At 39.4% G+C, this 16,164-nt stretch overlaps 1 protein-coding gene across 2 annotated transcripts in view; it reads right to left on the bottom strand.

Moving 5' to 3' along the window:
- igfn1.1 (immunoglobulin like and fibronectin type III domain containing 1, tandem duplicate 1) overlaps positions 1–16,164 on the bottom strand; it is a 29,293-nt gene that overhangs the window by 8,788 nt on the left and 4,341 nt on the right. The window contains exons 3-13 of one of the 2 annotated variants that reach the window (XM_083939266.1): positions 11,333–11,452; positions 10,283–10,425; positions 9,652–9,751; positions 9,464–9,511; positions 9,074–9,107; positions 8,335–8,518; positions 4,955–5,068; positions 4,676–4,844; positions 2,860–3,132; positions 1,782–2,696; positions 1,115–1,219 (exon numbers count right to left, since the gene is read on the bottom strand). In XM_083939266.1, the coding sequence (XP_083795392.1) occupies positions 1,115–1,219; positions 1,782–2,696; positions 2,860–3,132; positions 4,676–4,844; positions 4,955–5,068; positions 8,335–8,518; positions 9,074–9,107; positions 9,464–9,511; positions 9,652–9,751; positions 10,283–10,425; positions 11,333–11,452 (2,205 nt within the window). The remainder of the gene's footprint in view (positions 1–1,114; positions 1,220–1,781; positions 2,697–2,859; positions 3,133–4,675; positions 4,845–4,954; positions 5,069–8,334; positions 8,519–9,073; positions 9,108–9,463; positions 9,512–9,651; positions 9,752–10,282; positions 10,426–11,332; positions 11,453–16,164) is intronic. The other variant, XM_083939267.1, reaches the window with a different exon arrangement.

Genomic DNA, 16,164 nt, shown 5'->3' with positions numbered 1-16,164 from the left:
TTTAATTGATTGAAATGTGATGATGTGTTCCAGTTCAAATATTGATATTGATTAATATTCAGGCATCTTGCTCTCTCTGTAGGCCTATCAGTCTCTCCTCATTACTGCGCTGCTTGACTGAACCCTCATCCAAGCAAGTCATCAAAACTGAAACTCAAATGCAAATCATGTAGACAAGATGAAACACGATGTTGGGCTGTGTTTGATGATACATTCATTTAAATAAAGTATTAGCTGGAGGATAATTCAGAATTCAGTATATATATGTAATTCATATTGTGCTATATGCTGTCTGACTCTAAGAAAAAGGGCGCCTAAACAAACATACATAGATATAGACAAAAAATTGTTTTGGTTGTTGTTATTAATCAATTAATGTTAATTATTGATAAAGCAATAGTTAAAGCCTACAGTTTCTTCTGACTCAGAAGAGCAATTTGAGCAGTTAAATGTCCTGCCACATTGAAACCAAACTGTGCTGTATTTTTTTCGTGGTAACTTTGAACTATGTTTTGAAATTCACCTGGCCCACGTGGAGCTTTTAGCTAACTGTATGGTCAGCAAAGCTAAGCAGTGTAAAGTGTCAGTGCCTGCTGTTTAATTCAGTCAGTGTGTGTAGGATTTAGGGTAATCTAATGGTAGAAATGGAATTAACTATTCATAATTGTGTTTTTATTAGTGTATAATCAGGTGAAACTAGGAATTGTTGTGTTTTTGTTAACTTAGAATCAGCCCTTTATATCTTATACAGAAGGAGCAGGTCCCCCTTTCACAAAGCCTGCGGTGTTGCACCGGCATGTTGCATGCAAGTAGCCCAGAATGAAAAAAAAAAAAACTAGCTCTAGAGAGGGCTTTCGTGTTCTGACAATAACTGAGGGCTACTGTTACTGCTGCTAGACACTTGGAAAGGTAAAGGTGAAAGGAAAGGGTATTCAGTAGGTCGCAACCTCACCACTAGATGCCGCTAATTCCTACACACTGATCCTTTAGTTCAGCTGCAAAGTTAGAAAGTTTAGTTTAGGATTTTCTTCAGTTGTGATGTCAAAGACATTTTCATAAACAAATGACTCTAATAGTCTATTGCCTACAGCATGCAGCCTTTGACATCTCTTACCAACAACAGCATTTTCAACTTCCACATTTTTCTTTTTGGGACGAATCCTTTTTTCCCCAGATTTTTCACCTTGTTGATTATTGGTTTCCTCATCATTATTATCTCCTATTAGTGATAATAAGTAGCAACTTTAATCAGAATTACAGGCATTTTATCATTATAGCAATGTGATAATGACCTGATGAAGACCTGAGTAACATAAATGTCATAAACATACTAGCATTCATTCTGCATGATCTAAGTAAAACCCTTATCATTTCCTTTTTTCAAATAATTTAGTTTCAAAATTCTTTGTAAAAGTATTGTTGATTCAATATTTTTAAGGATATTTAAGATTAATATACTTTTGTAAAGAATCTGAAAGTTATTTAGGAAGAGCAACAGTGTCTTGTTTATTTAACAGTAAGATACAATTTCTAATAAAGAGGATTGTGAAATGCAGACAAAAAAAGAGAGAAGTCTATAAAAATAAATCAGTACATTCTGCTGTTGCCTCTATTATTAATAATATTGACATTTCTTAAATTAAAGCAAGTTTCTCTATAGAGATGTTTATACTGCATCCTCATGAGCATTTAGGAGAATAATGGACACATTTTGGAAGTCATTTTCGTCATTAAGTCTCTCAAAATAAATGTATGTTTTCTGTCGAGTATGAATTTCTTACCTATCACAGTATCAGGAACAAGTGGACCATCTCTCAGACGTTTCTTGCGTTTTTTGCATCCTTCTCCACCCCCTTCTCTTGCCTCTCCTCCCTCTCCTCCATCTGCTCCTTCTCCTCCTCGTCCTGCTCCCTCTCCATCTCCTGCTCCTTCTCCCTCACTTTCTTTATCAGAATCTTCAAATGAATCTTCATCTTCAAAATCTTCTCCAAAACCTTCACCACCAACAACTCCATCTCCATATATGACAGCTCCAGCTCTAGTTCCAGCTCCAGCCCTTGTTCCTTTAGCTCCAGCTCTAGTTCCATCTTTTCCTCCACCTTCACCACCTGCGCCGCCACCGGTACCACTACCACCAGCAGCACCAGCACAACCAGCAGCACCACCAGCAGTACCAGCACCAGTCCCTGTGCCACCATCACCCCCTGCCCCCCCTGCTCCGCCGGACCCACCAGCACCGCCAGCACCTACTGACGCAGCAGCACCACCGGTGCCTCCTGCACCAACGGCACCACCAGGGCCTCCTGCACCATCAGCACCACCAGTGCCAACTGCACCACCAGCGTCTAGACTCCCCTCTGTAGCCCCAGCCACTTTTTTCTTAGTTTTCCTTGCAACTGCGTCCTTGCTGGCTGCTGTCTTCTTTGTCTTTCCAGCAGCCTTAGCTGCAGCCTTGGCCTTGGCTTTTTCTTCAGCAGCTGCCTTTTTAGCTTCTTCAGCCTCTGCTCGGGCAACTTCAGCTGCAGCTGCTTTCTCTGCTTGAGCCTTCTTGGCCTTTTCCATTTTTTCTTCCATTTCTTTTTGATATTTTTCCTGTTGTTCCTTAGCTATTTTCATCAGATCTTCGTCATTACCACCTCCAGCCATAGTAGCTTTGCGAGATGCCTTCTTGCCCTTGTTGGCAGGATCTTTGTCAGCTATAAAAGATAATATAAATATAAATATAGTTATTATTTTTGTTTAATATAAAATTTGGACTAACAATTTGTGGATGTCTGGAAAGTATCTTCAACATATTCTACATGACCATTTAACCTGAATTTGGAGGATTGAAAAGTTGGAAGATAATAATTTTCTCACCTTCAACTATAAGCCACGTGTTGCAGGATTTGATGCCTGCCACAGCAGCATAGATACCACCATCCAAAGGCAAACAGTCCCGCACAATCAACTTGTGGATAAGCTTATCTTCAGATACAATGATTTCATGTTTCTCGCTATTCGTCAGTGTAGCGCTTTTCCCCATCCATTTAATCTCATTCATAGGAGCAGTCAGGACACATTGAAAGAGGGCGTCCTCTCGTTCTGTTGCTTTAACCTCTTGTATTTTGACAGCAAAGTCAACATCAGGCACTGCAGTTTCAGAAAGACACAAAATAGAAAACATAAGCAGTGAGAGAATTTCATCAGGGTGCCTGTGTGGTCTTAAAAAATGTTGAATCAATAAATCAATTGAGAAGTAATTAAGACATAGATATATTTGGCCAGAGAGTGAATTAATGTGATCATTGTTTGGGCATGTATTGGGATTCTGTCCTGCAATCTCTTCACTGGCTCCCTTTCCCACTCAGAATTGTGTACAAGGTCTCTCTCCTCACCCACCAGTGCATTCACAGACATGCCCCCCTATACCTGAAGGAACTCCTTACCCCCTAGACCACTTCACACATCCTCCGTTCAGGTACCTCAAACACCCTCCAAGTCCCAAGAACCAAGCTCTGCAACATGTGTGATCAGGCCTTTTCCTCAGATGCTCTGAGATTATGGAACGCCCTCCCTGACCACCTGAGGGCCCCGCAGACTACATATGTTTTTTTTAAAAACCTTCCTGTTCACCAAAGCATTTTGCTAAATGTCTTTTAGATGTTCTCCTTTTAACTAATAACTTGTTTTTCATTTTACCTTTTATTTTAATATTGTTTCTATTCTGCTCTTTATCACTTTGAGATTGTTGAATGTAAAGTTCAATGCAAATAAAATTTGTTATTATTATTATTATTATTATTATTATTATTATTATTATTATTATTATTAATATTATCATTATTATTATTATTAGCGGTAGTAGTAGTAGTAGTAGTATTTTTATGGAACCCTGCTGGATTTGACATCATCTTACAATACAAGGACAACCACTGACTGAAGGCTGCTTAATAAATCTACACAAAGGTCCTGTTACACCAATATGGTAAGTAGTACTCGGATATTTGTTCGTCTACACTTGTTGCAGCCACTAACTTTTTGCTCTACTACCAACATCAGCTGCTATTTCTCAAATATGTAAGGCTTAAAAGCCGTATAAATGCAGGCTGAAATTCACTGTGCTGTTCATCCTAGCCGCTAATTAATTAACTCCACTGAAACACTGCAGCGCCTTGCCGTCCATATCAGCCAAGAATGGAGACATGTCTGTCAGGTCTGTGTGATTTTACTGTAGCAGACTGGTGTTGTTTTCAGGCAATTTTAGGAAGATCGTCACTGTTTACAGCAACGTAATGCCATTGTGCGCGGATATGACTCTTCCTAGTTCATGCTGCTGCGCCCCCTCCATCCCGAAGACAGCAACAAATATCTGAATATACACTCTTGATTAGTACCGAATATCCAAAACTCAAAAATGGTATTGCTGCAGAATTTGAAAGTGTGATGCTGATGTTTCAGGTTAGAACTTGAAGTGGTCTTTGAATATCTGAAAAAGGTCTTAAAAAAGGTCTTTAAAGACATTAAATTAAACTGCCTGCAAACACCCTGTTTGTTAATCTGTCCCAACTATTTCCTAAATTAACTAATTACACATCTAAAAAGAATATCGTTGGACAGCAATGACATATCAGCAATCATTTGACTGAATTTAGTTAAACCTAATGTAATTTTAATCCCTTGATTAAAGACATACCTTTAAACTCTGTGGAGAATACATTGACACCACCGACATCCACTGAGTAGAGTCCAGCATCTTCTGAACCTAGTTTGCCAATTTTGAATATAAATTTCCTGCCAACTTGTTTCAAACTATGCTTCTGCGAATCACTTTCTTCTAGGGTGAACGGAACCATGACGCCATCCTGCGGAATTTATGGGCATGTTACCATATTGATAAAGGATATTAAAATGCAACAATATTATACTTGAGTTAATAGTTATAGTAGTATAGTGAGTAGTAAAGGCTCCTCACCTTGTACAGGAAAACTTTGCTGGAAGGATCCTTGAGGTCCATGTCCAACTCAATTGTTGCACAGTCGTTGTCATTGACTTCAATATGTTTCAGTGTGCTGATGTGTGAAACAAACTACAGTAAAAATAAAGAGAAAAAAATATATATTTTTAATGAGTCTGGCTGCACCGATTTCAAATTGCAAATAAGAGTCAAAGTCAAAGTCAGCTTTATTGTCAATTCTTCCCATGAACAAGACATACAAGGAATCGAAATTTCGTTTCTCACTTTCCCATGCGTAGACTAGACAAGACAAAGACAAGACAAGACACAATTAGTAAAGTGGCAAGACACAATGGTAAGTGACACAACATAAATGATCTAACTGCTATAGTAACAACAAAACAATACAATAATAATAATAATAAAAAAATAATATGAAAAGGGCCGATGGTGGCATAATAGTGCAAAACATTTGATAGCAGCAGGTCCGTATGTGCCTTTTGCATAGTCATTTTTGGTGTGTCTGTTCAGGATGTCTCTTGGAGGGCGTATTTTTATGTTCCTGACGCTCTGCTGGGTCGGGCTGAGGGTAGAGAGGAGAGAGAGTTCAGCAGCCTGGTGGACAAAGCTGTTATGGAGTCTAGTGGTGCGGGAATGGATGCTCCTGTACCTATTTCCAGAGGGCAGGAGACTGAACAGTTTGTGTGTGGGATGACTTGGGTCACTCAGTATTTTGACCGCTTTCTGGGTGAGGTGCTTGGTGTACAAGTCTTATAGGGATGGGAGTGGGGCACCAATGATTTTCCCTGCTGTATTCACTATGCGCTCTTATGTTGTACTCAGTGAAGGTCCCGCCCCATACAGTAATACAGCTGGAAATGATGCTCTCAATGGTGCCTCTGTAGAATGTTGTCAGGATGGGTGGTGGAGAGCTTAACCTTTTGAGTTTCCGCATTAAGTCGAGGTGCTGTTGTGCCTTCTTTGCCAGTAATGTAGTGTTTGTAGTCCATGACAGGTCCTCACTGATGTGCACCCCAAGGGATTTGGTGCTACTCACTCTCTCCACAGCAGCACCATCGATGGTTATTGGTGGGTGGTCGGTGTGGTCTTTCTGGAACAACTATCTCCTTCGTCTTGCTGACATTTAGCAGGTGGTTGTTGTTCCTACACCACGTGGTCAGAAGGTCTACCTCTTTCCTGTAGTCTGTCTCGTTCCCCGCTTAATGATGAGACCCATCAGAGTTGTGTCGCCCGCAAACTTTATGAGGTGATTGGTGCTGTCAGTTGGTGTGCAGTCGTGCGTCAATAAGATGAAGAGCAGAGGACTGAGCACGCAGCCTTGTGGAGCCCCCGTGCTCAGGGTGATGGTGCTGGAGGTGTTGTTCCCAACACGTACAGCTTGTGGCCTCTCGCTGAGGAAGTCGAGCAGCCAGTTGCTTGCCATAGGCTCCGTGCATTTTTGCTGTTGTTGAAGTGGGATGTTATTCTGTGTGTGTGATCCTGATTTGCTTTTCTGATGCCACGGCAAAGATTGGCTCTTGCTGTTCTCAAGCCAGATTCGTCTCCAGCTCTGAAGGCCTTGTCTCTTGCCCTCAACAGCCTGTGGACGTCCCCCGTCAACCATGGCTTCTAGTTCTGTACTACTCAATGTCTGTGTTGTTCTTATAAGTGGCTTCCTGTTTGAACATCTCCCAGTCTGTAGTGTCAAAGCAGTCTTGAAGAAATGAGGAGGCTCCCTCGGGCCACACACTAATCTGCTTCAGAACCAGTTTGGTGGCTTTCACCTTTTTTTGTTTGTATGCAGGCATTAGCATAACAGTGAGGTTGTCAGATAGGCCAATGTGGGGGAGGGGTGGCTTTGTACGCTCCTTTGTATGTGGTGTAGACCAGATCCAAGGTGTTAACACCCCTTGTTGGAAAGTTAACGTGCTGGTTAAATTTTGGCAGTACAGTCTTGAGATCAGAATGGTTAAAATATCCTGCGAGGATAGTGAAACCATCTGGATATGTTTGTTATTCACTGATGGCTTGGTACAGTTCAATAAGTGCAGCGTTCCTATCACTGCTGTTGTTAGTGGGAGGGATGTAGACTGCCGCTAGTAGAATCACAGTAATTACTCTGGGCAAATAGAAATGACGACACTTTATGATCATAAACTCTCTAAACCAGTGGAGAACAGTGTTGCATACCACCGCCACGTCCCGGCACCACACATCTCGGATGTAAACACAGATCCCTCCGCCACGGGTCTTACCTCCTTCTGCCAAGGCTCTATCCGCTCGGTAGCATGCTAGCTGCTCCAGTTGTACAGCAGAGTCGGTAATGTTGTCATTTAGCCATGTTTCAGTGAATGCAAGCACATAGCAGTAACTCACTTTTCGATTCGCTGATCTCAGTAGTCGGATGTGGTCCATTTTATTGTCCAATGATCGTACATTTGCCAGGAGGATAGATGGAATGGCTGGGCGAGTTAGACTTGCCTCTAGCCTGGCTCGGATACCTCCACGCATGCCCCTCTTTGTTGTCCTCGCACACTGCTTCCGACGCCTCCTTTCTGGTGGAGGGGTAGCAGGCGAGTCCAGTGTGAAAGCAGGCCGTACGAGCAGTCTGAGCTCTTTCAGCGTCTCTGTTGTTGGTTCCAAAACTTTGCAGATCTTGCTTTTTCGAATGTCTAATAAAGACTGTACTTGTATTCCGATGTAGACGACAAGAAAAACGTTCAGACAAACATTCTTTAAATGAACAAAACATTGCATAATCGGGAGAGCGAGAGGTCGCTGCGTCTACACGCGCCGCCATCAAATATTAAATACGTTCAATATTCACGATCTGCTATCCTGTTGTGTTTGGGGAACGCCAAGGACGCAGTCACGTCGGAAAGAATGATAGCATCCACTAACAAACCTTGACATTATATTTACTATTATTAACCTTGAATAATTGCCGTCCCCATGACTTTAACCACATTTTTGTCGTTTCTCTTCGTTAATTGGTTGTACAAGTAGCATAAAAAATTTGCCTGATATCAGAAAGATTTGTCAAACAGTTACACTCCGTTTACATCTTCAGTTAACTCTGTGGAGTGGACGGATTCGCCGCTCAGGACCCTGGCAAGGTAAAGTCAAGTTTGGACCGTTTCAGACCATCACTGGTTGAAGATAAATTAAATATATTAGTGTGTGGCCAAATCGTTTCTCTCCACACACTAGAGGAACTAAACTGTTAGATGTATCATTACATGTCGTTATGTGTTGGGTCTCACATTATCCACTTCTGTTAAGGTTGGAATTTTTTTGTGTGGGTCAAGCATAACAAATACTGCTGAAACAACAAGTGGTATAAAGAGCTTAGTGGTTACACATGCTCAGAAAGAAAGGAGAATCAAAAGGCTACATACCTCTGCAATCTCATCCTCTCTCTCTTTCTTCATTTCAGTGAGTTTCTTCAGCATGTAGCGGAAGTCTGTAATACCATATTCGGCACAGATGCGCTCGTAGTCTTTCTTGTCTGCACTAAGGAGAATTTCCCAGACTTTCTCCTCTTGATCCATTGGCTTTTCCTCACGTGTTCCATCCTCATTGCTGCAGACAGAGACGATTGATTAAGAGGAGACGCCACAGGTGAATAGGGCAACATGTTTTTAATAATAGATATCACCATGAAACGTCCCCAGATGATTGCCTACATTAAAACAAATATGTTTTGTATTACAAGTTTTTTAATATGTTCTTTTTTTTTAAATATACAAATTAGGCATAATCCTATGAAAGATGCTCATTTTCTTACAGTTCAAGAAAGAAATGTGATCGTTGGTTAAAGCCTGGTTCAAATTTCTTGTTTCATTTTGTCAACACATAAAGTCAAAGTTTTTTAAAGATTTTGGATATCTCTTTTTATCCCTCCATGAATGAGAAAATACTGTCAGCAGCCATGAATAATCTTTTCCTCCTGTTTTTAGGAATAATAATGTTCAAATCAGGCTATGAATGATATTTGAAGAACCTCCTCTGCAAAAAGAAAAAAACACCAATGTGTTTCAATGAAATAATTATTATTATACTGTCATAGACAATACACTGTCATACAGAAATTACAATACCATAACAATATTGAGAGACAAAAAATATTTCACTCACCGTTTTTTAAGTTTTTTTCTGAAGTCCTTTGTGTCTGGGAAACCGGAATGAGAAACACCAGTCCATCAGTGAATATTTATGTCAAACTTTGTCTTTTTCAAAGTTGAAAAAGTTCAAAAAGAGCAGGTTCCATTCACAACTATGTGAAAAAGTGTTTGCTTTGCGTCGGGCTAAACAACGCCCCTTAGCTGTGATATAATCCCAACATACATCCTGAGCTATTGCTCAATTGAGTGCTAATTTGTGTCTGATATACGCAAAGACATTGGACATTAGCTCTCTTTCTTGTGACGACTTAAAAACAACAACCTAAAACTACCATATTAAACACAAGTCAAATTTGCAAATCTATTCAGATAAAACTTTAAGGGTCATGTATTTGAACCTCACCTTCTCCTTTCTCTTTCTTTTGAAGCTCCTTGCTCTTAGAGAATCCAACTGAAAGCAAACAATTCCGTCAAATTGCATTCCCTTTATCACATTTCAGTAAAAATGTGCCAGCTTATTAAGAGGATATATGATGCAACTATTACATAACACACTAGAGAGACAGCAGTGATGTACAATAAGGATCCTACCTGAAATAACGTTCAAGACAACAGTGCAAACAGCCTTTCCATATTCATTTGTTGCAAAACATTTGTAGGTGTCTGCATCCTCTGGATCAACCTTAGGGAACTAATGAAATACAAACACAGAGTTAATGTCATTTGTATTGTCACTGAAAGCAGTCTGAGTCTTAAGGCATTGTCACCTTACATTTCCAGTGCATGGAAATTTGCTCCACCTCCCACTCACTTCGTTAGAAGCCTAAACTATGAACGACCACAAGCACGCATTCCCTATTTTGATTGGTCAATCGACGGAAAAATTATCGGCGTCATTTTTTAATTGGTTAATCTTTTAAAATATATTTTCATGCAAAAATGGCATAAAAATGCTGTTTTCAGCCTCTCAAATGGATATTTCTTTAGTATCATATTAACTGAATATCTTTGGATTTTTGACTAATGAAATAAGACATTTGAAGACGTCACCTTGGACTTTGAGAAACTTGGATTTTCACTATTTTCTGACAGAAACATGACATTACTTTCCTTTTCATGGGGCGAGTAAATTTTTTGGTTTGGACACTTAATATGACCATGCATTTAGGGTTTCTTACAGCCTGTCATCTATTATACCTCAATGACTACATATGAGTCTTACCTCAATAGTATGTTCGTGCGATACTTCATCATACTTTTGCAGACACATGTCAGGGTGATAATGTATATCTCCGTTTGCTCTGCTCCATGTTACAGTGGGTGTTGGGTTGCCCACTACTATGGCCTTAAAGACTGCATATTTACCTGGAATATGAAAGAGATAAAGATTTTCTTATTCGTGACAAATCATTAATTGCTTTGTTTTCATTAAATATGGGTAAGTTGCAGATACATGGTACATTGCATGACAAAATAAGTTTAAGATATGTTTGAGAAGACTTTTACCCAGTTGATAAACTATGTATAGGAAGTGTGCACATTTCAAAAGTTGTGTAGATGAATTGAGCCTTTAAAAATAGTGATACACCAAGCCGACAGCCATGCGTCGGTTAAACCTGGACATGCACTAAAAATACAGTGCCCTAGTTTTTGTGTGTGTCCCACACCGTTGACACCAGTCGGCTCTCGTCGACTGTTTTTCGGCCAATTCAGCATGTTGAATTGGTGTCGGAGCCATTCGGCGAGAGAAATGACTCTTGGCGGTTCAGTCAATGCACAAGAAGAGAAGTGAGGAAAATAAAAAAACGACTAAAATTTAAAAGGTTGTAAGTCCAAAACAAACCCTTGTTTTTATCAGGTACAGACTGCTGCCGTCTGCTGGTATGGAGGCTTATTTCCTATCACGAATGGCACAGAATGTACAGTATGTGCTACTTGGTGAGACACAGTTAACAAAAGGCAACACAACAGTTGGCCTGGTGTTGGGTTGGTGTGACTGGGCCTTCAAGCTTGGATACACACCAAATTCCTCGCTGTCACTCTCAAATGACAAAATCTAGGAAGTCTGTTAAATAATATGATCATTGTATTCTCAACATGGAGTAGGGCTGACTGCTACTCCCTTCCTGAAGTCTACATGTTGCTTATGCTATTTGTGATTTAGGTCAAGGTATTTTATTTTATTTTTTTACTATCAGGTTTTAACTAGTATTTTAAATTCAGCCTTAAATTTGATTAATATCAGTCATCTCTCAGAGACATGAAGACTTACCCTCCTGAATAGTCAAAGCAATGGGTTTGCGGGTGAAATCTGGAGTTGACATGCCCTCTGGAAGTTCCTCCATAAACTGGGTTATCATTACCCCAGGCACTTTTGACTTCTTCTTGATTCCTGATAAAGATAAAACAAATAAACAATTAGACAATCTTAATGTAGAGAGGGGGCAAATTAAAGATACAGTATTTGCCATAAACTCATACAAGCATGAAGTTGTTAATGGCTTATTTGAGGAACCACCTCTGTAAATCAGGGAACTTGAATGAATACAGTAGGTACAGTAGTGGATAATAAATGCAATTGTAAAACCCAGAAATTTACCCAGTTAACATTTGTCAGTGTAAACTTCACACAAAGTCACATTTAAATATTTAAAGTGTTTATGTGAAGAATGCAACATATTTAGGGATACAAATGCCACAATAATGGATTAAACCTCTGAAGACTTGCTTGTTTATGTAAACAAGTAGTTGCTGTGATAATTTCCATCGGCTTAATGTTGCATTCACATTTATTCAGGCAAACGGTAGACTGCAAACGGACAACACCTTTTGGACGACACAGGAAAAACAAACAGTCCGACGGTATGGCATCACACCAAAACGAAACATGCATGACAATATAAGGGTGAAAGAATGGTATCAAATAAAATTATTTTGTATTTTTAATTTTAATTATTCTAATAATACATGTAGCTGCTTGTTAGCCTGGCATCACCAGACTAATCACAAATGCATATTAGTCTTGGCCCTCTCAGTCCATTTTCGATTTCCGAGGGGTCCGCTCAGGAACATAAACGTAACCTACAACAAATCACAGCAACGAAATTGCTGTGCTTGCTACATTTGTGGCTGGATTGCAAACTTGTCATGATTCAATCTAAGTTTCGTGAGTCGGATAAAGTGTGATGAACAGACCTGCAGACTGGACGGTGACGCTGTCAGTCATCGTCTTAAACCCGCCCCACATGAGACAAACTCTGTGACTGAGGGAGGAGCCAGATCTATCAACCAGTACAAATGCAACATGAGTTCTTCAGATTCGTCTTCGGCAGGATTTCAACCTCTGATCATATCACTCCAGATGTTGTTGCACCAAAACGAGGCCTATGCCAAGAGCAAAGTGAGTGGAGCAAGGGTGAGCGAGCGGGGAGCATGTGTGGGAAGATTTTATATGGAGCGCAGAGTGGAATTTTTTACTCCTCTCTGTTCAAAATAGTCTCGTTACCGCCACCGATATTCTCTGCAGGCCTCAACTTATTTAACGTCCTTCTTCCGTCCACTTTAAATATATCCAGTCTGCTGTCTACCGTCTGCCAGAATCCATGTTTATGCAGCATAATCCTTTTTATTAATGTTTTTACCTAGCATTTTGTTTTTAATAAACTGAGTAATTGGAAATAGGGAAAACAAAATGAAATGCAAATGTTCTGAACTAAATTAGCATAGCCCTCTCTACCACCTTTAATCTGACTATGGTGATTTCTTGTCCTCAATTTTTGATGAAACTTTTCCACTGTTATTGCAAGCACAGAATCTAATGAAAAGCTTATTCACAACTACACCTACACTCAACGTCTCTTGTGTGTTGACACTAAACCCTTAAAACAGAGTGCTCATGAGGAGCAGAAGATACTGTATGAGCCACATCATGGTCAAAAGCCAACCTTTCCAAAGGGAATGTGACGGTCTAAGTTATGCATCAAGACATTTTTCCAATTTTTAAAACCAAATTTTAAACTTTGTCAAAGATGTACTCAAGTTTTATAATAATGTACTTTTTCTCTCCCACCTCATGGACTTCTTGACATTAGTGGTGAGTGTTTAATCTTCATATAAACATGCACCCCCAAGTGACTTTATTTATATAAATAGCAGGCAACTTATAGTCTTTGTTATAAACAAATCAGTATTCTTGCCATAAACATCATGTTTATGTAACGTTGAAAATGTGAGTGGAAGCATTGAGCTAATGTTAATAATAATATGGGTGGATTCGTATTAAACCTCAAATTTTATTTGATTTACTTGAAGATAGTTGAAAAAACAACATGTAAATCAGTAATTAATTTGTTTTTCAGCTCTCATTTGTAGCTTGCAAATGATATCCTCAGAAAGACAGAAAACACGTAAAGATATAAAGTGTATCTTTAGCCAGTAGCTACTAATTCTTGTCCATCACATTACTGCTTCATTTTGTGTCCACGTGGCACAAGTACATGGTCTACAGAAGGTTGAAGTGTGTAATTAAATAAACACCCAATGTTCGTATTTTAACTATACAGTGTATAATATTATTTTATTCTGGCACAGTTCAGTCTAAATTGTGAGCAGTCAAAACAGGTTTAGTTGGCCAGAAGTTTTCTGTGTGGGGGGAAAAAAGCGCTGCTCTCTAGTGGTCCGGAGGGGACAAATTATGAGTCCAACTTAGCTCGCTTGTATAGCTGTTTTAAACTCTAGAATTCAAGATTCATTCAAGATTCAAGAGGCTTTATTTATCCCGAGGGAAATTATTTTGCAACAGTTCAATACAAAGGTGGGAAAGGGTCAGAGTAACAATAAGCATAAACATAAATCAAATCAAAATAAAACTAACGTAAAATAAATCAAGCAATGAACTAAGTGTGACAGAGTGCAACAGACATCGTGGTTAAGCGTAGGTATATACAATATACAACAATACGCACTGTGCAGTTTAGCAGCAGATTGAAATGAAATAAGTACAAACTAAATAAGTGAGAAGGAGCGATAAGTTATAAGTGTTAAAAATGTTAAAAACGTAGCAGCATTTCCTACAGAACTAAGTGACAGTATGGCACAGTGGAGTGTAGCAGCATTTCGTACTTAAGTAAGTTACAGTAAGTTACAGTAAACCACAGTGAAATGTAGCAGCATGTCCTAAAGCACAGTAAGTGTAGCAGCAGATAGTTACAGTACCATTAAATAAATAAATAAAGTGATGTAGTGGTGATATAAGGTATTGAAGCAGGTTTAAGTGCTTTGAAGAAGTCCCAGAACACCTAATAGTACCAATATGGACTAACCCAAAGCAATCTCAAGGGCGGCATCACTGAATGCTGATCCCGGGGTTTCAGCTTGTCCTGGGATCTTTAATTATTTTCTCCTGGCATGAAAGACCTGTAATAGGCAAATATAAACTATAGAATATGTAGTTAAATGAGCAGGGGGGCATTTTGCAGTCTTAAGCGCATTGGGGGTAAATTGCTTCTGGCAGGAGCTACAGAACAGTATGTACTGTACGTAGCAGATAACAGTACATGACTTGTTGAGCTGATAACAAGCGGGACGTTGGACTATGGAGTCACAATGATGATGCTGACATCGTTAAAAGCAATTGGGTTCCGTGAAAATATTGATCAGTCTATTGTAGAACAGCCCTTAAAAACTGCATGTTTAAGCCGGGCATTGATTTCATGGGTCAATCAGCATAATGTAATTTATGGAGTGGCATATATTTAGCACAGAACGATTCATAATGGTAGTGTTATCCTGAGCATATATATGAAATATATAAGAGCAACATTCACCGATGTCACCAGATTCTTATATCTTGTTTTTCAAGAGATCTTGACAGCTATGGGCCGGCATAAAAAACTGTAGGTAGCTTTCTGAAATGCCTGTGGTTGAAAAGAACTTGCTTCCTCATGTTTCTAAACTTTATACAGTTGGACTAGAGGACATCTTAATGTCCTTTCTCTACTTTTATATTATTTTAATAATGCTTTGGCATAATGTACTGTAGGGTTAAGCGATATGGCTAAAATTGATCCCGATAGCTCATTTCATCTGATATACATATGTTGTTATGACACATATTGACAGCACATGGTTCTCTTAGACCTGCTTTGGACTGCTAGGGTATAAATTGAAATTTGAAAAATCTGTGGCAGTCCTGGTCATCACAGTGAAGCCAAGGAAAGCATGAAGGGTCAGGCATGGAAGGGCCAAAAATTATAAGGGAATACAGAAAGGGTGGTATCTTAAAGGGTTGACTCAGTTTTCCCTGGTGTATGTTTAACTTGTAGTGGGGTTTTTTGTTTGTATTTACTGATCTTGTTTTATATGTACAAGTTATGTTTAAGCATGAAGGTTTATGGGATTTTTTAACGGGGCACTGGGATGGTCAGTCAGATTATTTGGAATTTAGGAGAGATCATAACACCTCTTGGAGACAAATGTCGCTGTGGATCACTTATTGAGACAGAACTGTGCCAGCATACTGTTCAGGGCTAATCAGCATTTGGACATGAATTAAAAAAGTGTCATTTTTCCTTTTAAGTTACAAGACAAAGTTGACACATGGAAATCAACAGCAGTGCCCTCTAGCAATAGCCTTGTGGTAGTAATCATATGGAGGTTGTTTAAAATGTCACAATAAAAATGCATCTGTTGCGACACTGAAAGTTGAACCATCCATTTTGGATGACACCTTTCAAGACGTGATGAAGACCACATCATACATGCAACTCACCCAACGTCATGCACTTACAGAAGGTGAGTCGTTTGTGTAATTTGATTTCTTTTTTGCACGCATACCTTTGTCGTCTGGTTGAACTCCTTCTGAACCGTCGACTAAACACGCAACGTGACAGTAGGGGAGGGAACAGGACAGGTAAATATTAATCCTGACAAAAGCACCATGGCTGGTTGGAGCTTCGACAGGATTATGGACACAAGAAACATAAAACATCACTATATACAGTATAACCCAGGAATGGGAAGCACCAACACGGACACAACTTAGGCAGAACAACATATTCAGAGACACACACAACAAGAAATGGTTAGTCATAGACAAAATATAAT

Source organism: Echiichthys vipera (assembly GCF_963691815.1).
Source record: "Echiichthys vipera genome assembly, chromosome: X".
NCBI classification, from domain to species: domain Eukaryota; kingdom Metazoa; phylum Chordata; class Actinopteri; order Perciformes; family Trachinidae; genus Echiichthys; species Echiichthys vipera.
This window is presented reverse-complemented; position numbering and strand designations above follow the sequence as displayed.